Below are 24,181 nucleotides of genomic sequence, written 5' to 3'. Positions count from 1 at the left end.
TTAAAATATTATAGACAACTAACCAAACAAGTTATGACATGTACATTATATTTTTAATTAGCTAAGCTTACTGTCTGTACTGTTTCTATAAGTAAAACAAATACTTTGAAGTATAACCTAGATTTATTCTGCAGAGAGCACAGTCCTCTATCATCCTGAATCTTTTCTCTTTCTTTCTTTTTAATATTTGTGCTGCTTCTTTTGTATTTTTTTTTTTTTTTTTTTTGCGGTACGTGGGTCTCTCACTGTTGTGGCCTCTCCCGTTGTGGAGCACAGGCTCCGGACGCGCAGGCTCAGCGGCCATGGCTCATGGGCCCAGCCGCTCCGCGTCATATGGGATCTTCCCGGACCGGGGCATGAACCCGCGTCCCCTGCATTGGCAGGCGGACTCTAAACCACTGTGCTACCAGGGAAGCCCTCTTTTGTATTTTTTAAAAAATTTATTTAGTTATTTTTGGCTGCGTTGGGTCTTCGTTGCTGCGCGTGGGCTTTCTCTAGTTGCGGCGAGCGGCGGGTACTTTTCGTTGCGGTGCACGGGCTTCTCATTGTGGTGGCTTCTCTTGTGGCGGAGCGTGGCCTCTAGGCTCGCAGGCTTCCGTAGTTGTGGCTCGTGAGCTCAGTAGTTGTTGCTCACGGGCTCTAGAGCGCAGGCTCAGTAGTTGTGGTGTACGGGCTTAGTTGCTCCATGGCATGTGGTATCTTCCCGGACCAGGGCTTGAACCTGTGTCCCCTACATTGGCAGGCAGATTCTTAACCACTGTGCTAACAGGGAAGTCCCTCTTTTTTCTTTCTTCATTGTTGCATGTGGTAGATAGGATGGAAGCTAGGCTTTATGTAATTTTAAACAATAACTATCCTCATAGAGCCAAGTGTTTATTCATTGTTGAATATATTCTTATTATAATAAGAAATTTTCATAAGACATATTTCTCACTTGTTATATATTTTGTATGTTATTGTAAAAGTAGAGAGTAGTTTCTCTGATTGGTAACACACAAGCATGGTAGGAAGTGGGAATGGGTGTGACATCTAAGTACATTTTTTTTTTTTTTTTGCTGCACTTCACGGCGTGCAGAATCTTAGTTTCCTGAATAGAGATGGAACCCGGGCCCGCTGCAGTGGAAGCACAGAGTTGTAACCACTTGACCACCGGGAAAGTCCCTAAGTACATTTTTAGGTGCTATTTTTGATTGTTCTTAGGTAAGCCAAAACTGCTATATTCAGTGCTATTTTGCTTTATGACATTACTTCCTACCTCTTCTACCTCACTCTCTTCACATTTTTATAGATCTCAGTTTTATCAACAGAACACTCATCATTTCTTCTTCAGAGAGATTTTTCTCTCAACAGTCGCTTTTCATTCAGGATTCTCTTTTCTTCAGTTGTAACTTGATTTGCTCCCAACTGAGCATTTATGATATCTTTGACCTGTTTTAAATTCTGAAAATTCAGGGCCAGTCCAAGATAAGTTGTATCAGCATTCTCTGTTATGATGCAAGGTCATGATGTATAGTAAGGGGCTATTTCAACAGACTTGTGAATTGATCTGATTTCATCTTGGATTAATGCAAGAAATTAAAGTTAATGATAGTTGTGTTCTCTCCTGTGGTTTTTGCAGAAAGTTGCTGTTTTAGTGATAAAATATACTTCAACAGAATTTTTTAGTACATTGCAGTTTCTTTATTGAGCAGTTTTTTCTCTTTATTGTCATTAAATATGTGAAAAAATCAATGCTTTTAATACTTTGAGGTTGATGCTTATTTCATTTGTGTTTTTAAAAAATTGTCCTATTCTGCTCTTCTTTTAAATTGGTATAGAAGTCTATCTGATGTTATTAATTTACATGACACTTTATTTCCTTTGAATTCTTCTGTTGCAACTGTTTTTAGCCATATAATAGAGTATGTATACCATGTACTGAAACTTAAACACTATTATTTTCATAATTCACATGTTTTGACATTGTTCTTTTTAAAGGAAGTTGAAGAATGTTGTGTGATTAGAATCCCAAGACATGATATTGCCATGTATCTTATGGACATTTGTGAAATTGAGATTGTTGTTTCCTGGGTTTACACTCTTTCCTTTTGGTTGACTGTATACTTCATAAAAGTGTCATTTCTGTTTTTCTTTTTTCCTCACTCTCTGGAAGGGAACTTATAACTCTTATGTTTAATTTTTCCTCATTTAAAAATTTCTTTCATTATCTATTTCCTGCACTTTGTGGCTTAACTTTTTTTTTGTAGGATCTCACTAGTTTATATTTGCCTTTCATTATCTAAGCATCAGAGCATACTCTCTATCTCTAGCTTTTCTTCAATTACTAAATTTTTTTTCAGGTTCTCTAAAGGGGAAAATAGGTATCTAAATTTATTGATTACACCTGAGTAGCTATTTTATCCCTTCTGTATGTACTTCACCAAGTTTTTGTTTGAACTTTTGTGTTTGCCTTACCAGGATTACTTTCAGATGCTTTTTCAATTTCAAAAAACTTTATATGCTTTTTCTTTTTCCGAGCCAGTAGAACTCAAAAGAGTTAAGCCCCAGAGACAGATGGGAAAAGGCAGGTTTCAAACTTTTGTAATTTCTGTAAGTCAAAGTAAAATAACTTACTAAAGATTTTTTTAGATTTAAAATCCCTCAAAAGGGACATCTTGACCTTGGTTGAGAGAATTGTTAAAAATCATGACACCACAGATTCTTTTGTTTTTAATTTTTAATTTAATTTATTTTTAGATACAGTAGTTTCTTATTAGTTATCTATTTTATACATATTAGTGTATACACGTCAATCCCAATCTCTCAATTCATCACACCACCACCGCCCCCCCCCCCCCCGCCACTTTCCCCCCTTGGTGTCCATATGTTTGTTCTCTACATCAAGCCACAGATCCTTGCTGTTGGAAAATACTCATCAATCAGGAGGCATAAAGAGAGAACATTCTGAAGAGAGAAATAGAATACTCTGTATTCAACTACTGATTAGGAGTATGTTATGAAGCAAACAATAGGCATAGTGTTAAAGTTATCTGTAAATTGAATTTATTTTACAGTTTTTATGTATTGGGAATGTTGCAAATGATATGCTAATGAATTGACACCATAAAATATTTGAACTGTTAGGTTTTTGGGAAACTGCCCAAGTGCTCCATTCATGATAGAATATTTGATCTTTCCTTTAGGCCTATGATTGGTTACATCTTTGGGTGGAAGAGTCTAGTCAGTGAGAAGATGTACACAAAATATTGGATTTTTAAAACATCAAATTAAGACATTCAATTCATTTATGCCTTTGCCAATCAATCAATTAATCCGTCACTCTTTTATAACAATACATTCAGTAAACTATAAGAATGCTCTTCTTTCTTAATTATATACTCTCATTATATGCTTTTATTTCTTAATATTTATTGTGTAACCATGTCAGTGATGATAGAATATTTTTGAGTATAATGCTGAGATGTATAAAATCTTTTTATTTTTTATTTTTAACTGGAGCAAGAGCACTTGTACCCCAGCTATAATTCCTGCTCAGGAGTTTGTAGCAGTCAAGGCACGAGGGCTCTGTATCCTCAATGTAGGTTGCTTTGTCAGCAAAGGATCATGAGTTTTACCCAGTCTCTTCTGTCCAGTCAGTCATTCCAAATTCCAAGTAGTAAGCTTTCTGCATAGATTCAGTTTTTAGTGAGTTTTTCAAAGCTATTTCAAGAATTATGGCGAAATGGCCTCTATTATGAAACAATTCTCCTGACCTCATTTGTTTTAGGATTTAAAATCAAGAGGAAATGATATAAAGTAGAAAATCCTGTGAAGATGAATTAAGTTAAATCTTTCAAAGATTATGAGTAAGATTATGTATCCCATTGCTGCTGATGACACATCTTGCCAGCCATTGGGGCCCTAATTCTGTTAGAGTAAGACTCTGAGGCTTCTGTAGGGGGCCTATCATTTTGGAGAGTTGTGACATCTTTATCATTGAAAGTGTGGTGAGACTTGAAATAAACCTGTTAGGTTCTGTACTATTTAAAATACCTTATAGGTAATAAACTATAAATTATTTTAAAAGGTAAATTTGGGTATGTGTTTAAGGAAATAGCTTTCCTTCTATTTATTTATTCCTTCATTTATCCATTCAACAAAGGTTTATTGAGTACCTGCTATGTACCAGGCACTGTGCTAGGTGCATGTTTTACAGTGGCAAATGATATTCGGTGTCTGCTTTTATGATGCTTAAAATTTGTTAGGGAGACAGATACGGACACAGGCAATTTCACTGTGTATGTTGGGATTAACATCGTGTCATGTTCATTTCTTTGCATCATGTCCCTATAATCCTCAATAGCAGTGATATTGTGGGAAAAACCTAGACCAGTAGTCAGAAGACCTGGCTTCTAGGAGAAGGGACAAGATCTGATAATCACTGAGCTGGACGCTCAGTCTATAAATTTAGGTGTGTAAGAAATAACCATTTATTTTCTATAGTTCAACTTTATTTTTGACTCTTAATTACTAAGTTGTGGGCAGAATCACTCCAATCCTTTTTGAGTTTTTTCCTACTTCCGTGGGGTTATGGTAGGGTTCTATCTGGAATGGGCGTATACTCTGGTCATTGATCATCTATATACAACAGTTTACCCCTGAGGCATGAGTTGTTGTGTCTAGATGGTTCTTTCTGGTCTGGCAACAACTGCTGCTTCTAAGACATGTATTTAAATGTTTTTTCCCCAGAATTTCTGCATTTCTGTTTGCGTAGCTGCATAATGGTGCTTTTCCTCTCTGGGGTCTTTTGGACTTTCAGGCAATGCTGCCAGGAAACAGAGCCTAGATACCTGCTGCCTTGGGACCCAAAAACTCTTATTTTTCAACTGAGAAAATCTCTTTCTAGACTGGGGAGGGGCTAGGAGATGTCCCCCTCTCTGCATGTACCTGAGAATCTCTCTTTCATCTCTGAAACAAACATTTCTTTTATTTGGAGGGTTTAGGCTTTTGGAAAGCAACACTGGGATAACTTTAAAATCCCCTCGGTTTTCTGTCCTGGTACATACCTCCCCTGAGGCAATAAAGTACAAAACCAGTTACCAGCTTGAATGAGAAGAAAGGAAATGGGAACATTTAGGGAGAGAAGAAATTAACATCTCAAAGTGCCAGCCTCGCACAGGTACTTCACATGCCTTCTTATGATAATGCCACCAGGTGACCTTGTGAAACTCATATCATCTTTCTGAACCTCAGTTTCCTTTTCTAAAAGGGGTTTAATACTCCCCCCCATATATGTTATTTCTTTTACCCATCAAATAAGATAATATATATTAACTTCACTTTTGTAAAGTTAGTGATAGAATTAGGACAGGAAGCTCATCCAATGTTCTTTCTACTGTATGAGTAAGGTATTCTTTGAACAAATGAATGGCATCATGGTGCAGTGGAGGAGAGTCCTGGGACGGAATCCTATCTTTACCATTAGCTGAATAAGTTATCTAAAGAAGATCAACAGACTGAGCTTCAAATTCCTCATCTTAAGACATGACTACACTAATAATACTCAACTCTTAGGATTATTGAGACAAAGAAAAATATCTAGCCCATGTGGAAATTATTTTGGGAATAGGAAAGTGCTATACAAATGCTTATCAGAATACTTTCTTTCCTTCTTTCTTTTTTTTTGGTCCGAGGAAGAGGAAAGTTGTATTCAGAGGAAAGTTGTTCTCCTTCCATCAGTTGTCTGGGTCCAGCTTCCTGGTCAGCTTCTGGAGTTAGCCTACCCAGATGTGGCAAGTACACATCTGGTTACAGAAAGGAAATGCCACACTGCTTTTTTTTTAGAATAGAATAATGTTTCTTATGAGTATTTCTTCTCTTTCAGTGTTGCTAAAGTAATCTGTAAACCATCCAATATTTACAAAATGATTGCAGTCTTTAGATCTGCTTTAAATCTGGCCATACATTTTCCCCACAATTTAAATCCCAAGTTTTACCTATTTTTTCATTTTCTTTTTCTAGTTTGTTACAACTGGAATAAGGCATATTTCAGTATTCAGCTGAAGATGCAATTTACTATCTTCTTTCTTTCTATTTATTACTATTTAACCTTCTACTTTTCCCATTGTTCTCTTCAAGAATTCTGTAGAAATTCTGAAAGCATGACTTATCTGAAAGGTAGTAATATAAATTCACCATTTCATATTAATATCTTTTTGTGTCAGTAAGGGAAGTAGCCTTATCAACAGGTGTTTGTTGAAGTATATTTAAAAAAATTTTTGGGGAGGCGGCAGGCTGGAAGTGTAGTATAATTGCTAAGGACAATTAAAGAAAAAAGAAACACTGATCCTTTCCCAATAAGTTACGTTTCAATATGGCATAATACTTAAAAGTATGGGCTTTGGTGCCAGATAGACCATGGTTTATACCCTGGTTCCAACACTGGTTGTGTAGCCTTGGGCAAGTTATTTCATTTCTCTCAGTTTGTTTCCTCATTTGCAAAATGTGTATAGTAGTATTTCTTGGGGTTCTTGTGAAAATTATATAAGGTGATCTCTGCAGAATGCTTAGCATTGCTCAAAAAAGGCCAGCTAATTTTATTAGTAATAAAATGACACCTTTGTTGTATCACCTTGAACTGTATATTTTAATATTAAAAAAGCTTCTTTTTAAAGACCTGGTACGAGGATAACTTTTCTGTTGGCATTCATCATTTTATTATTTTCATATGAATATCTTAATTTACAAAATAACAAGAACAATAATGTCAATGATAAGAATTAAGCACATATAAGTACTTCCTAATAAAATATTTTTATTTGCTAGTCATAATGTCTTATATTGTAAATAATCAAAAACTGTTCAATGTTGCATATATTCATTTGAAATGGCATGAGAGAGGGAAAAACTCTAATCATTTTTGTTTCTTTCAATTGATATATATCACACCGTAGTTAGGATGATCTTTCTAAAACTTTAAAAAATGGTCATGCTCATCTTTATTAAAAAATCTTCCATGGCTTGTTAGTCCTCCTTCAGTATAAGGCCAAACATAGCATGGTCTGTATGGTATCAATTTACTTCTCTGTTCTCATGACCCCTGGTACCTCATCATAGCATGACACCACTCTATTTTGGTCTTTTACTTTGTTTAAATTTTCTATTTAATTATCTTTACTTTCAGACAAAAGAAATCCCTAAGATGGTAGAATATTTATCTTGTTCAGTGTTGAGTTCCCAGTGTCTAGAGCAGTAAGATAAATATTTGATTAATGAATCAAAGAACTTTTTATCTCTATCAGGTTTTAAAGGTAGGACCATTTTAATTTATATGTTATAAATATAATTTTTATAGTAATAAACACATGTAAAAATAAGAGTTTCAACATATAACCCTAGATTCTAAAATTCAGTGATAAAATTATGTCTGATTGGTCAAGTTTTACTTTTTTTCCATAGAAATATGCTCAACTCTGTTTCTGGAGCATTAAGGGTGGTACTGTGGAGAAAACACTATACTTGAAATCAAAAGCTTTAGGATTAAGCTCCAAATCTGTTATTCAGTAGTTCTGTGATTGGACAAGCCACTATGAATTTCAGTTTCATGTGAAATAGGCAATATGACTTCTCAGTGGTGGGAATCAGATCAGATAATGCACGTGAAAGTTCTTTCTAAACTGAAAATGTTACCTAAATTTATTTAAAGGAATTTTATTATTCTAAATGATTTGTGTATTTAGTTTACCCTTTCCTCTATTACACTTTGATCTTGGTTTTCTGAACAATACCATCACATGTTCTATAATTCTTCCTTTTATTTTTAGTTGTGGCAAATAATTTTATGTTATCCTTTCCCTCTTTCTAAAATTTCATTTGTTAGCAGTATTGCCGTTTACTGTTTCAAATTTAAATCACCTGTCCCAAATTATTTGTAACTTTTTAGTAATGCTATTCTTAAACCAAATACAAAAGAGTTGAAGCTTGATTAACAGACACATGATTACTTATAATTCCAGTTATGTAACATTCACTATATCCTTTGGATTGCATATTTCATGCAAAAATTTTTTATTTAAAAAAATGATTTCCGGACTTCCCTGGCAGTCCAGTGGTTAAGACTCCACACTTACAATGCAGGGGGTGGGGATTCGATCCCTGGTCAGGAAACTAAGATCCCACGTGCCACATGGCACAGCCAAAAAATTAATTAAAAATTAAAAACTAAGGGGAAATTAAAAAAAAAAGATTTCCCTCCTATTTCCTCCTGTACGTGCCTTCAGGTATTACAAATTTAGTTTCATCCCTTCAATAGACTCAGGAGTCATATGAATACAGATTTCCTTTAACAAAGAAAATAGGAAAATTGAGGCCATTGTACTGGCAATTCAGGTGAAAAAAATCTCCACTTATACCTGGTTTAATTTGAACATCAATTAAAGTATTCGTCCTGACTTACTTGGATGATTATCTCAACTTTCCACTTTATTCAAGTAGTCAACATCTGGCTAGGGATCTTTGACTTGTATAACAAGATACTTGTTTTTTTTTTTTTTTTTTTTTGCTTAATTTATCATCTTTGTATAGGTATCTAGTTTTAGATTACCTTTGAATTCAAGCTTTCATTAATCAGAAATAAGAATTTAATCAGAAATGGAGTTGACACTATGTAGTGATCATTATTAATAATCAAAAGAAGCATAAAAGGGCAGCCAGAATTCCAGCATTAGATGCTGGCATGCAAAAGCCTAAGTTGTCTAAGATAGACTTGACCGTATTTAACCATTTGGTTTTTCTTATATTCTACCATCTTGTTTTATGTGTCAGATTTTTCTCATACAGAGATGAGAGGCATAATAAGCTCTGCTGGTTTAGAGAACATCTAGCTGCTTTGAATCAATACAGTGTCTTCCCTGGGCAGTCACTCAATAAATATATGTTGAATGAATTAGTGAAAGTCCCCTTACATAGCAAATTATATTTGTTGATGTGATTATGGGAATGCTATTGATACATTTTTGGGAATTGCCATTCACAGGAAAAAAATCTCAGAATAAGTGGAGTACCTATAAAATTATATCTTTTTCACAGAGGAAAAAGAATTATAATTGTAAAGAAAAAAGAAAAGATGCCTGGTACTTAGACTTTTAAAAATTATCTGTTTAACAAATGAAAGAATGAGAAAGGCTAAAGCTTGAAGCACTATAGATAATCAGATAACTAGCGCCCAAAGATACATATGAGAACTGAGAGAGGTGTACTATAATTATGACATTGTTGATTATTTACATTAGTGGTTAGGAATGCATTAGAGGCTCAGGTATAGTAAGCCACTCTCTTTTCAGGGAAACAGCTGATTGTTTAATTGTTGACAAAATGGGGATTCAAATATTTGTCCCTGATTCAAAGAGTTGTTAAAAATATATCAGGTAAAGTTTGAAAGCATTTTTTAAAATTAAAGGTTTATACACATGTACTAGCATATGTTTATAACACCATCTTTTGTTAATATATGTCTTATTTTAAAATTGGAGACAGTTCCTGTGCATCCATATTCATTTTTATATTTCTATCCTTCTTAGGTAAAAAAAGAACTAATTACACAATGTCCTTCTCCATTCATTACTGCTTATTGAAATTCTCCCTTCTTTTAAGGGAGTAAGCTATATTATATAGGAGCATGAGAGAAGGCCTCATTGATAAGGTGACATATGAGCAGAGATATGAAAGAAGTGAAGTAGTAAGCTTCATGGATATTTGAAGGAAGAATGTCTAGGCAGAAAGGCAAGTGTAGAGTCCCTGTGGTAGGAGGGTTCTTGATGTATTTGAGAAAGAGCAGAGACCACTGTGGTTGGAGTAGACTGAGCAAAAGGAGAGGTGTAAAAGCTGAAATTAAAGAGCTAGGCTTTTGTTGAGTGAGATGGGGAGTCACTGGAGGGTTTGAGTTGAGGAGTGATCCTATCTGACTTCTGACTTAAAAACATCTTCCTGGCTGCTGTGTTTAGAAAAGACTGTAGGAGGGAAAAAGTGACATCATGTAGACTTGTAAGAGGTTATTTCATTAATGCAGGGGATAGATGATGGTCTGGACCAGGGTAGTAGCACTGGAGGTGGTGAGAAGTGATGGGATTCTGTATGTACTTTGATGTTAGAGCCAACAGGATTTATTGATGGATTCGATGTAGAGAGAGAGCTAGAGAAGAAGAATGAATGACGACTCCAGCGATTTCTGGCCTGAATAGCTGGAAGGATGAGAGATGGAGAACATTGCAGGGGAAGCAGATTGGGGTGGTGGATAAGATCTGGAGTTCAGTTTTGAAAAGTTAAAGTTTGACATTTTCTTTTTTACCTGGAGAACTGGTTTGTTAAACGTTTACCAGCATTCACTGCTTGGAAGCCTAGTGAAGAAAATGTTTCAGGAGTGCAACAGTATCAAATGTTGCTGTTGGGTCAAGTGAGATGACTGAGAATTGACCACTGGATTTAGTAGGATGGAGATAATAGGTAACCTTGACAAGAGCAGTTTTAGTGGAATTACTGGAAAGAAAAGTTTAATTAGGGTAGTCTCAAGAAAGAATGAAGGGAAATTTAAAGGAGTTTTGCTCTAGAGGGGAACAGAGAAATGGGGACTATAGTTAGTTGGAGAGGAATGAGGCATAAAGGAAAGTTTTTAAAAATCACTGATAATACAGTTGATTTGTATGCTGAAGGGAGTGATTGAATGGAGAGGAAAACAGTTGATGATGAAGCAATGTCCTCGAGTAGGCAAAAGAGACTAGGCTCAGGTGCTCAAGTAGAGGAGTTGGCCTTAGAGAGAAACACAAATATTTTATCCATAGTAACAGGAGGGAAGGCAGAGTATAGGGGTGCAGTTACAAATAACTCAGTATATGTTATGTTAGGAGCTTGTGGAAGTTCTCTTATGATTTTCCATAAAATAGCGTGATAATCAGCTGAGAATGGCTGTGGGGGAGAAGAGTTGGGAGGTTTGGGAGAAAGATATGAAATAAAGTACTCAATAAATATGAATTATTGTTATCATAATTGGTATTTAATTTGTGAAAGTGGTAGATTTGAAGGGGGAAAGGCTTTTAAAATTCAAAGACAATTCTTTGTAGTAATGATTGTGGATAATCACTTCACAATATATACGTATTATCAAAACTTCCTGTTGTACACCTTAAACATATACAATTTTTATTTGTTAATCATACCTCAGTAAAGCTGGAAGAAAAAAGAATGAATCTCAAAGCATGGAAATTTTGATGAATATCCATCATATGATTTGAAAATATAAGGTAACAGAAGAGCTCTGGTCAGATGGAGAAGTGCCAGGAATATCAAAAGAGACTTTTGAAGGAAGTGACATTGACTCTAAGTAAAACTCTTACTCATGACAGAATCTGGGCAAAGGATGAAATTGTGGAAAACCAATGATAATTCCAGTCGTCTTTCATCCCAAATGATACCCATAAGAAACCCTGTTCATAATGTGCCTTATAAATGAAAAGTTTGTATATTGTTAGTTCCTCGGATAAGAAATCCTCAAACAGAGAGAACAAATAAGATATATATATATAATCATAAAAAGGAAAATTATCAATGTAATATTTAAGACTCTGGTCTGAACTTTGTTGCCATTTTCTTCAGAAGCTTTCCAAACATAATTTTATAAAACACAAGTTGATGATGAAAGCAGTTGTTTACTGGTTAAGATGAGTCTTGCCTTTTCTCATAATGCATTTCAGGTCTGAGTAAATCAGTTACTGTCTTTTGTATTCTTGGTGTACATAATTATTATTAGTTAAAAATATGTGACTTGACATTCTCCAAATAGATCTTCATATTGGAACAACAAAATTGAATCTTCTGACTTCCAAAAAAAAAAAAAGACAATTTTCACCTACTACACACAAAGACACTGTCACTTTGGTGACTTTTTCAAGGATATTTTGTCTTGCGGGCAGTGAAGACATGCAATCAAGAGCCATAATATAACAGTATGTATTAAGAATGCCTGCGGTATTTGTGTAGGCAAAATGGTTTGGAAGAAGGGGGACAGTGATTAATTTTAACTGTCAGCGATGGCTTTATGAATAGAGAGCATTTGAGTTAGGTCTAAATTAAGGGAAGATCGGTTTTCAGTTGATTACTTTCTATGCATTAGACATTGTATTAAGTATTGTGTAATTTAATCCTGCTACCTGTGAGGAAACTGAAGCTCAGAGAAGTTAAGTAATTTGAGGGTCACACATAGCTAGTAAGTAGGTTTCAGACCCAGATCTAGCTGACAATAAACACTTTCCAGTATAGCATACTGATTCAAGGTAGGGAATCGGGGTATGGGGGAGGATATTCCAATACAGGGGGCAGGAAGAGCAAAGAAAAGTGCAGAGGTGAGAAAAAGAGAAAGTGTGTGTGTGTGTTTTGGGAAGTGGAGAGGAGAAGTGAGTAATCCAATGTGACTTGGGCACTGTGTGTGTATGTGTGGAGGGGGTAGAATAATATAGTGGGAAATAGGCTGAATATATAACTTGTAAACAGATCATGGGACGGAGGCCTCAAAGGTTGTGTTAAGGAATCTGGACACTCTCTGGTAGGAAGTCACCAATTTTAAGATAATTTTTTCTGACAGGAGAGAGTCTCATCTACTATGTGAATATCAATTGGTCAGCATTTCATTCGGACCTTTCTTTTGTTTCATAGTTGCAGATTCTTTTGGAAGACAACAAAAATAAAAGTGGGTTCTTAAAATTGAGTTCATTGTAAATTATCAATTTTAAAGATAGTTTATGGAATTCATGATTAGTTTATTAAATTATTTTGTCATGAAATTAGGAATATAACTATAGAATAGTTTAATGTTAGCTTATTATTTTTCTAAGACCATAAGATAGAATTTTAAAATCATGTTTTTCAGATACTGACCGAGCTTTATCATTACTGGAAGAATACTGCAAAAAATTAAGGAAACCAGAGGAGCAGCAGTTGAAAAACGCTGTTAAAAAGGTGATGGGTATCTTTAAGAGCAACTTATTCCAAGCTTTGCTAGGTATGTATTAAAAAATTATTTATCATCTTAATGATCAGAATTGGGCTTAAGAGTTTGAGTAATGTGGTCAGAAAACCCGATAACCAAATTTAAAACTGAAATATTTTTCTTGATATCAAGTAGAAGAAAAGATTTTTTCCCCCATTTTCTTGTTTAAGGTTATCTTAAAAAAGAACTTCTATAAAATAGAAATAAAGTGTATGTTAATAAAAATAAAAATATTGAAAGAATGTTTTATATAGGAAGACAGGTTTACACAGGAAAAAACTGGAGTAGCTTATTGCAAAAAATTGAGGACAAATATGCTAAAGAAGGAAGTTTCCTCCTTCTAGACGAAGACTTCCCTAACACAGAAAGTGATGGGTCACATTCTACTCAGAAACATAGTTCTAGTTTTACTCTCTTCTTAAGACAAAAACAACTTTTTTCATCTTTTTTGCTACTCTTAAGAAATTTCATGATTCAAACTGAGAAGTTTATTGATGAAAATCTCAGTGCTTTGTCAATGCTTCATGAATCTAACTATATAATGTTTAACCTTTTGCTTATTCTTGAATTTATGGTTTATTTATGTATGTCTTTATACATACATTTTTGCATTTATGCAGATAATTTTTAATTCTTTTTTTAGAGTTAAATAAAAAATAGAAACAAATACCTCCCCTCAACAAAAGCAACCAACTAACTAAAGAATTTAAAAAAAGACTCACTCAATTACACTATAGATTTTACTGGACATAAACAGCATATTTTAAAGAAATAATTGAATCTACCAGACGTTATTATTTTTCAGGTCTGATGGTTATTGATATAGAAAAAGAAAATGTGAATTTATCGGGGTAAATCTTGAAAATATTTTATTTGTGTTTTTATTATAATGAATGTCTACACTTATTGACAAAACTATAACTTTATGGTTTGAATATAATTTAAAAAACCATTAAATTTTGAAAAATTGAGAATCAGTCTATTGAATAAAAATAGAAGTAAAAAGCTTTATAGGATTATTGCCTGTGGATTAATTTCTTTAAAATATTCTTATATGGCTGGTAAGAATTAATGACACAAATAACTATAATCATCTTAGTTGGTATTAAATAAAAACAGCTCTAAATGGAGTCTTACAGAATTTAAATAAACCCTGTCATTAGAGAATAGTATTTTAGAGAACACTTTTAAGCAATGAATTTCTCAATTAAAAATTAATAGTTTTATCTAGTTGATAAATAGTAAAGGCCATTAACAGAATGGCAATGCCTCTAAATAGATTTGTATTATGTGCTTAGATAAGATTGGCTATGACTTTTGAGAGTTTGAGTTTTTGAGAACTTTATTTAGGAAGAATATTGTTGGATGCTTTAGAAAATTCTACTAAGGTAGTGTAACCATTTGGTAATGCAACATCATTACACGGGGAATAAAAAGAGGAATGACAAAGAGTTGTATTTTGCCATTGTTTTGAGTGAGTGATAAATATCTTGGCAAAAAGCCTGTAGTGTAATTGGAATTTCTGTAATAAAATGAGAGGCAACAGTAATCTGTAAAAAGCTGTTATGTAAGTAATCCTGATGCCCAACTTTGAATGGATAGATTTACTTTGGCTAGTCTTTTAAGTCATTTTGGGATAAACCAGAGTGCAAAGAATGGAGCAATGCTATACCACAAAACATAATTTTCTATTGAATCCTGTTAGGTTGCTAAATACTGCTTACTAATTTATTATTATTGAATGTTTGAGTTGGTCTCACTGTGCAATTTTATGGGCACAAAAGAAGAAAAACTATGTAGCCCTGTGCATCCTGAAGGGGATTATATCTTTATAAATGGATAAGTAGGGAACCATTAATAAATAGGGCATTATTATTATTTTTTAACATCTTTATTGGAGTATAATTGCTTTACAATGGTGTGTTAGTTTCTGCTTTATAACAAAGTGAATCAGCTATAGATATACATATATCCCCATATCTCCTCCCTCTTGCATCTCCCTCCCACCCTCCCTATCCCACCCCTCTAGGTGGTCACAAAGCACTAGGGCATTAGTTATGCTCTGTATTTTGCTTTCTGTTTTGACTAACTTCCCTTCCCCATTTTTTTTTTGTTACAAGCGATGGAAGATAGTGACTTTCACCCATTGTTCTGGTATTCAGGTAGCCAGTATGTTGAAATAATGCCTTGCATGAATCTCACCTGAAGAAATAGAAGGGAATCATAGTGCAGAAAACCCATCATAAATGGATAGTAGAGTAAAATACTATTATTTCAGAATGTGCTGTAATATTTACAAGTGACCAGGAAACCAGGCCTTCTCTCTGCAGATGAAAAGCATCACTTTGAAAATGAATACTATCCTCCTTTTGTGGTACTTCATCATATGCCTAAAAAAGAAAATGCAAACACGTCTTAGATAGTAAGATGGTATAATCCTTGAGGACAGAATTCTGTCTCCATAACTTTTGACCATTATTATAGCGCAAAAAAGCATTTTATAAATGGGTTCTGTGATAATAGGGTGGAGGGTGATAGCAGAGGTATTGTTTTTTCATTTTTAAAATGACTTTATTTGATTATAAACATATATGCTCATTATGGAAACTTTTGAAAATAAAGTCAAAGAAGAAAATAAAGTCCAAGGGTAAAATGCACTTCTCTTATAGTAAATAGGGTGATAAACTGTTTAACTTTCTTCTTTCTTGCTTCCCTAGTCCCTGTATTCTTTGTTTTGGTTTCCATTTACCAATAACAGAAAGTGCAAAAAAACACCTTAACTTTTAGAGCTTCCCTGGTGGCGCAGTGGTTAAGAATCCGCCTGCCAGTGCAGGGGACACGGGTTTGAGCCTTGGTCCGGGAAGATCCCACATGCCGCGGAGCAACTAAGCCCGTGTGCCACAACTACTGAGTCCGTGTGCCACAACTACTGAGCCTGTGCTCTAGAGCCCATGCTCTGCAACGAGAGAAGCCACCGCAGTGACAAGCCTATGCACCGCAATGAAGAGTAGCCCCCGCTCTCTGCATCTAGAGAAAGCCCGCACACAGCAACAAAGACCCAATGCAGCCAAAAATAAATAAATAAAATAAATAAATTAAAACAAAGAAAACAACTTAACTTTTAAAAAGTTAGTAATTAGTGTTCATTAATGTACAAAAGAAGAAAAATGCCTGAAACAGCAAAGCTGCACATTTTGATGTTAGGCTTAGGGTGACATCTTGTGGTAATACTGAGGAAAATATTTTGTCCAATAGATAATTATAGTTTTATGATGATTGCATTATTAACACTTCAGAATTTGAATATAAGTGAGTTGGAATTCCATGATATTTTATAAATTAAGTTAGATCTCTTTCATTTAGCATAGCTAAAACATTCAGACTTTCAAGGCACTCTATTAGGTTATTTACCCTTCATTTAGGTGATGAAGGAGCAAGATGGAATGTTTTTCTTTTTATACTTCCCTTCCAGATCTACTTTGAAATTTAAAGATCTGTATTGCCACCATAATTATTTGTAAAAACCATTTAAATAATATAATGAGTTAGTTCATTTTTAGATATGTACTACAAAAGTTCTTTGCTTTTATACCTTATTGAAAATTGTCTTATTCTTTTTAAAAAATTTTTTTGAATTTTATTTTATTTTTTATACAGCAGGTTCTTATTAGTTATCAATTTTATACACATCAGTGTATATGTGTCAATCCCAATCACCCAATTCATCACACCCCCACCCCCATACAGATGTTCTCTACATCTGTGTCTCAATTTCTGCCCTGCAAACCAGTTCATCTGTACCATTTTTCTAGATTCCACATATATGCGTTAATATACGATATTTGTTTTTCTCTTTCTGACTTACTTCACTCCGTATGACAGTCTCTAGATCCATCCACGTCTCAACAAATGACCCAATTTCATTCCTTTTTATGGCTGAGTAATATTCCATTGTATATATGTACCATATCTTCTTTATCCATTCATCTGTCGATGGGCATCTAGGTTGCTTCCATGACCTGGCTATTGTAAATAGTGCTGCAATGAACATTGGGGTGCATGTGTCTTTTTGAATTATGGTTTTCTCTGGGTATATGCCCAGTAGTGGGATTGCTGTGTCATATGGCAATTCTCTATTTAGTTTTTTAAGGAACCTCCATACTGTTCTCCATAGTGGCTGTATCAATTTACATTCCCACCAACAGTGCAAGAGGGTTCCCTTTTCTCCACACCCTCTCCAGCATTTGTTGTTTGTAGATTTTCTGATGATGCCCATTCTAACTGGTGTGAGGTGATACCTCATTGTAGTTTTGATTTGCATTTCTCTAATAATTAGTGATGTTGAGCAGCTTTTCATGAGCTTCTTGGTCATCTGTATGTCTTCTTTGGAGAGATGTCTATTTAGGTCTTCTGCCCATTTTTGGATTGGGTTGTTTGTTTTTTTAGTATTGAGCTGCATGAGCTGTTTATATATTTTGCAGATTAATCCTTTGTCCATTGATTCATTTGCAAATATTTTCTCCCATTCTGAGGGTTGTCTTTTTGTCTTGTTTATGGTTTCCTTTGCTGTGCAAAAGCTTTGAAGTTTCATTAGGTCCTGCTTGTTTATTTTTGTTTTTATTTTCATTACTCTAGGAGGTGGATCAAAAAATATCTTGCTGTGATTTATGTCAAAGAGTGTTCTTCCTATGTTTTCCTCTAAGAGTTTTGTAGTGTCCAGTCTTACATTTACATCTCTAATCCATTTTGAGTTTATTTTTGTGTATGGTGTTACGGAGTGTTCTAATTTCATTCTTTCTCATGTAGGTGTCCAGTTTTCCCAGCACCACTATTGAAGAGACTGTCTTTTCTCCATTGTATATCCTTGCCTCCTTTGTCATAGATTAGTTGACCATAGGTGCGTGGGTTTATCTCTGGGCTTCCTATCTTGTTCCATTGATCTGTGTTTCTGTTTTTGTGCCAGTACCATATTGTCTTGATTACTGTAGCTTTGTGGTATAGTCTGAAGTCAGGGAGTCTGATTCCTCCAGCTCCATTTTTTTACCTCAAGACTGCTTTGGCTATTCGGGGTCTTTTGTGTCTCCATACAAATTTTAAGATAATTTTGTTCTAGTTCTGTAAAAAATGCTATTGGTAATTTGATAGGGATTGCATTGAATCTGTAGATTGCTTTGGGTAGTATAGTCATTTTCACTATATTGATTCTTCCAATCCAAGAACCTGGTATATCTCTCCATCTGTTGGTATCATCTTTAATTTCTTTCATCAGTGTCTTATAGTTTTCTGCATACAGGTCTTTTTTCTCCCTAGGTAGGTTTATTCCTAGGTATTTTCTTCTTTTTGTTGCAATGGTAAAATATTGTCTTATTCTTTATTCATTACTTTTATGTACAAGTATGGACAGAACTATGTATGTATATTTAAAAGGTTTCAACCCCTTCTAAAATCTTGTTAACCTTGTTTATCTAATTTTATTTCCTCTTACTTCACTGCAGTGTTTGAGGGGGAATTTTGGGGAAAGATTTAGAAGAGAATAGGTAGTAGAGTGATAGTTTCCTTAAAAGTCTACCAGTAGCAACATCTTAGAAAAGAACTTATCCTGCTTTATGGAGGCTTGCATGTTAGACTTTGTATTAGAGTAGAATATTTTTTATCTTCATAAAGCTTAGTGTAGAACACTATGGATACTTGAAATTATTAGCAATAGGGGTGATACAGTAGATATACTACATATTAGGATTTATCACCTCCTTGTTGAAGCCTTCTACCATGTCCCTACCTGTTAGCAGCTTTAACCAGCCCTTTCATTATGTCTCTTAACATTTAGTTCATATTACTATAAGGCACTTATTACACTGACTTATGATGAACTGAATATATTTCTGCTCCCTCAGTAGAATGTGAGTAGCTTGAGAGTTGAGGTTATATCTAACTAACAGTTGTACCCCCAGTATGTGAACCTTTAATAATAATAGGTCAGCAATAAATTTTTTATTCATTTATTCAACAATTATTTAAAAAATACTTGTTATGTATTACACATTGCACTAGGCAATAGGGATACAACAGTAAACTCTAGAGGAGAGGATCGTCCTTGCCCTTCTGGGTAAGTGAGAGAAATCAAGTAGAGAGAAAAGAGATATTAGGTATGCAATCAGTTAATCATTTAAATATAATAGTAATAAGTATTACAAAATTGATCTGTATTGGAGTTTTATCAGATTTTAGTTTGAGTAAAAAAAAACTACATATTTTCTCAGTATAGTAATTCTAATATAATATTTTATTTCAAAATAACATCTATTTGAAAACATCATGGCTATTTTGGTCTTGATTTGTCTTTGTAATGTACAATTTTTGCCACCTGATTGTAAGAAAGTCTAAGAATTTTTTATAGATTATAGTGAAATGGTTATATACATTTGGAACAACTTGGCTTCAGTCCTCCAAAGCAGAGGTTCTCCAAGTGTGGTTCGTGGATCAGCAGCATCAGCCTCATTGGGAATTTGGTCAGCATTGCAGATTCTTGGGCCTCACCCCAGACCTACTGAATTAGAAACCCTGGAAGCAGGGTGCAGCAAATAGTGTTGTAATAAGCCTTCCAGGTGATTCTGAGGCATGCTAAAATTTGAGAACATATGTTCTAAATGGTTAGATATTTGGCCACTCAAGGAAAGTAATATAGTATGTGAATAGTATTAATAAATTTGGGAAAATATGACAGTGGCATTTCTTCATTCTTGGGTTTTATAAAGACTTGATCTTTAAGAAATCCAGTGAGCCATTATCATTCTGGGATATATCTTGACTACTTTGAGGATCCATAAATTTAGGAATATCATTATGGCATCTAATTTTCTTTTTAAAGGACAGTAGTATATCTGAAACATTTAAGTGATTGATTTTTTCCCTTTGGATGCTTAATGGTAGTTTCTACCTATGGGGCTATGGATAGAGAACAGCAGATAAGCGGCATTGAGATGCTGCTGTTGGCAAGTGGGAGGCTCACTCACTAGGGAAGTGCTTGCTGCCACTCACAGCCTCAAAGCATGTGCTCCTGTGAAACACATTTAATTACTGTATGTTATGGACATTTAAATAAGTATTGACTGGTCAAAGTGGTGAATGTTAGATTCTTAAATACCAAGGTCTACTCTGTTCCTACTTATTTGTTTAGAATACTCATTTCACTAAAATGAATGCAGGTATTTCAGTTATTGCAATTTAATTATAATAATTAACAAGGTATTTATGAAGTGTTTACCTATTTACACGGGCATATGCAGGTGGGTATTATTAAAAACCAAATTCCTACCCTTAAGGGTGTTAAAGTCAATTGGGAAGGTAATATTCACATATATACAAACAAATATAAGACAGGATGTAATCAAGGACTAAACTCTGGAGCCTAGACCAAACTGTAGGAGTTCAGAGAAGTGTGGGTTTATTGTAGGTTGGTGTTGCTGGGGAAGATTTTATATAAAATGTAAACTTGAGCTGGGTCTTGTCAATGATAGGATTTGAGTAAGAAAAGAGGATAGAGAAGGACATTTTTCCCCACCCATCCATCTAATCATCCATCCATCCCTTTATTCATTCAAAATTATTTATTGAACACTGTGCCAGATATAAAACTGGGGAGGCAAGCAGTAAACAAAATTGCACGAATAGTTTATATTTACAGTTGTGAAAATGCTACAGTGGAGAAGTAGAGGATGCTATGCGTGAGAAGCTTAACCTTAGCAGTGGAATTGGGGAAAGCTTTCTCAGGGAAGTGACATTTTAGGTGATGACAATTAAACAGATTCATAGAGATCAGAAGGAGAGTGAGGAAGTAGATGTGACTTAAATGGGTTCAAGATGTTCTTGATATTTATGCTTTAAAAATGTTCTCTAGGGGTTGGCTAAAGCATCACATTAGACTTAAATCTCTTCTAAAGGCTTGTTTAAGTTTGAGGGTACACTTGAGAAACAAGAGTAGTAAGCATAAAATGTGGCCCAGACAGTCCTTATAATTCCCATTGTTAAACGGCCATATACTGAGTGTGATTAGTTGTGTGTTTCATGTCAAGTAGGATCAAATATTTCTTAAGTTAAATTTGACACTTTAGGTTGGGTACCATCAAGAGAATTGTATGTCATTCTTGGCTCTGGACTTTGTATATTTGCTGCAGGATTTATGTCACCAGATGGCACCATTTAACTAAATTTATGTACTATGGATGCTTATAAGAGTGGTTGTTTTAAAAATGAAGGAAGTTTTTATTTGTGCTATAACTGAATTAGCAAAAAATTAATTTATTTTGATAGCATATTAGACTTTGATACACAGTAAGATAATGAAGCCCCAAAAGTTTGTTGGAAGCATGAAAGCATCTGGTAATTTCTGCTAAGGTACATAATAAATGAAAATCTGGTGATGATCAGTATCGTTGATATATGGTAGCTGGCAAAAAAGCAGAGCACAATAGGCTTCTCCATCTATTTTTTCCCATAGCTAGAAGAATAACATTATGAATATTTTAGTCTTGAATTTAACTTTAATATGTAGGGAATTGATATACATAATAACAAAAATATAGAGAAATTTCTAAAAGATTATTTTAGCAAAAAGCCTTTTCAAGATGTCTTAAAATATCATGGTAATAATATGTTAAACAATTTTGTCAATAGAGTGTATGTTCTATTGAACTGTAGAACTAACAAAATTAATAAAACATGATATAGACTTCTTTCTTAGTATAAACATTTATCCCAAGGAAATGAATATTTATTCTTAGTTAAAAACTTCCTTAATACTTTCCCTGCCAGTAAGCAGAATTAGTTACTTTCTCTTTTACATTCCTTTAGTATTTGTTCATATTTCTGGTGTAGCACTTAGTATGTTGTATTATTGTTAATTGCTTACATGTTGGTCTCCCTCAATAGACTGTGAGCTTCTTGAATGCAGGGCCTGGTTCTAATTCAGTGTCTGCCATGGAATAGTCAATCATTAAATTTCTTTCATTTGACAGAATCTATTTTGAACACCTGCTATCTAAGAGACACTCTGTTAGGCTCTGGGGATTTAGTCACAAGAGAAATGTGGACCCTATTTTCATGGAGCTCATGGTCTAATAAGGGAGACAGACATTAAATAAGTACCACTGTGATAAGTACTTTGAAATAGTTATTTGGATCAAACAGTAAAATCATAAGGAATTACTTGTATACTGGTATAATTCATACTACTGTATTGTGTTTGTTTAAAAATGTTTAGATACTACTTATTAAATGAAACATTCTAGTCTTCTATTATCCTTGGAATGAAATTCAAATTTCTCACCTGTAAGGCTCCCTATCACCTCTGCCTACCTCACATCTCATCTCTTACCACTCTTCCCTACTCACTGTACTTCAGCCACACTGGCCTTCTCTCTGTTCCTAAATGCTGCCCCAGGAAACTTTACATGCTTCTTTTTTGTTTGGAGTACCTTTCTATCTAAATCTTTGTCTTAACCTCACTCCTCACCTCCATCCCACCCCCAAGTCACATCTATCACATTACCTGTTTTATTTTTGTCACTGTAGGTACCACTATGAGAAATTTTGTTTGTTTATGCATTTTGTATGGCTTTCTCCACTAGAATGTAAATTCCATAGGAGCATTCTTGCCTGTCTTATTCATTGCTGTATCTTTTATTTTAGCTTAGTGCTTAGAACATAATAGCCACTAAGTAAATATTTGTTAAATGAATGAATGAATAAGTGAGTGTTGCCGCATGCCTGGGACTGTGTTAGATTCTTGTTTAAGTTAGAAATGGACTAATTTGAAAGGAGAGGAAAGCGTAAGTAAGCACGGTTTTATTTTCACTATGTTGTCCTTAGGTAGGCAGTTGTTGGCATTAAGTCAGCATCTCAGGAAGGTTCCAGCCAGCGTCTTATAACGTGACCTCAGGAAGGATTGTAGGAGTGTAGTGCCAGTACAGCCCAAGGCAAAAGTGTTGTCACCAGGCGGAGCACCTGGAGCTTTGCCTGAGCCAAAAGAGTGGATCTCAGGTCCCACCAAACAGACTTCTGCATCAGAGGCTAGCAGTATGCCTAGTGAGCAGATGAACAGGGTCATTGCTCAAGGACCAGAGAAGCCCAAGGACAGCATGTAGATCCAATGAACACAACCTATTTCTATCCCCAAGACTATGATGGCAGATAAACCACAAGTCTGACCCCAGAATTGTCTACTCCCATATAACGGGGCATTATTTTAGAGAGAAGGAGGAGGCGTAGGCTATATGAATGAAAAGTTTTATCTAAGAGAGACTTTAAATTATTGAGCCAGACTACACTTTAAACTGGATTGAGTGGTCACTTTTCCCAATTAACCAGGGATTGAGGGCTTCTGAAGCTGCTGGATAAGACACATACACAGTAAAGACCTATACATTTTGTTTGCCACCATGCCACTTATACCATGGTGTGGTATAAGCTGTATGTGTGACCCTGCTATACTGAAGCATAGATCTCAATGTTGTTTCTTACCTCTTCATTTTCAACATTCAATTTGGTATATTGAATGTCGAAAAGCATTAACCACAAGAAGGAGCAATGGGAGAAGAAATAGCCCACAAGTGTCTCACAGGAAAGGCTTCCCCTTTCTCCTGTTAGCTCTGGTTCCTGGCAAAAGATAGAAGTGGTGGAGAATGAGGAACATTGGTCTACCTTAGTTTGTTTACATGAGTCATTCCTAAGAGTTGCTTAAGAAACTATTTCTCCTTTACCTCATTTGTTGCTCAGAAGCCCAGAACTTCTAAGACTACGTTAGGAATTCCAAACCTTCCAATAATAACCTACAGATACCATACAGCATAAATTTTCCTGGTTTCTAGTTTGAGTCTCTGGGTTCTACCTTATATTCAGTTTCCAGTTTGCTGTCAAAATCATAAACTTTCATAAAACCATAAGATTAGAATTTTCTTTACAGGACAATATATATGCAAATTGGGTCATCAAATGTACCTAGAGCTACCAAACTCCAGTGGGGATGCCAGGTCTTACAAAATGAGTTAATCATGAATCCCTAAAAGTTTAAAGCATTGTTAAACTCACAGAAACAAATTATACTGAATATTAAATAATGCATTCAGAAGAACCATCAGTTTTGAAAATAAGCCATTTGAAAATAAACCA

The 24,181-nt window shown here is 34.7% G+C and overlaps 1 protein-coding gene across 9 annotated transcripts in view; it reads left to right on the top strand.

Moving 5' to 3' along the window:
* DLG2 (discs large MAGUK scaffold protein 2) overlaps window positions 1-24,181 on the top strand; it is a 2,011,757-nt gene that overhangs the window by 3,119 nt on the left and 1,984,457 nt on the right. For all 9 annotated transcript variants that reach the window (XM_067750569.1, XM_067750576.1, XM_067750568.1 and 6 more), the window contains exon 2: window positions 12,896-13,027. In XM_067750569.1, coding sequence (XP_067606670.1) covers window positions 12,896-13,027 — 132 coding nt within the window. The remainder of the gene's footprint in view (window positions 1-12,895; window positions 13,028-24,181) is intronic.

This window comes from Pseudorca crassidens, chromosome 9 (genome assembly GCF_039906515.1).
Source record: "Pseudorca crassidens isolate mPseCra1 chromosome 9, mPseCra1.hap1, whole genome shotgun sequence".
In the NCBI taxonomy this organism is placed as follows: domain Eukaryota; kingdom Metazoa; phylum Chordata; class Mammalia; order Artiodactyla; family Delphinidae; genus Pseudorca; species Pseudorca crassidens.
This window is presented reverse-complemented; position numbering and strand designations above follow the sequence as displayed.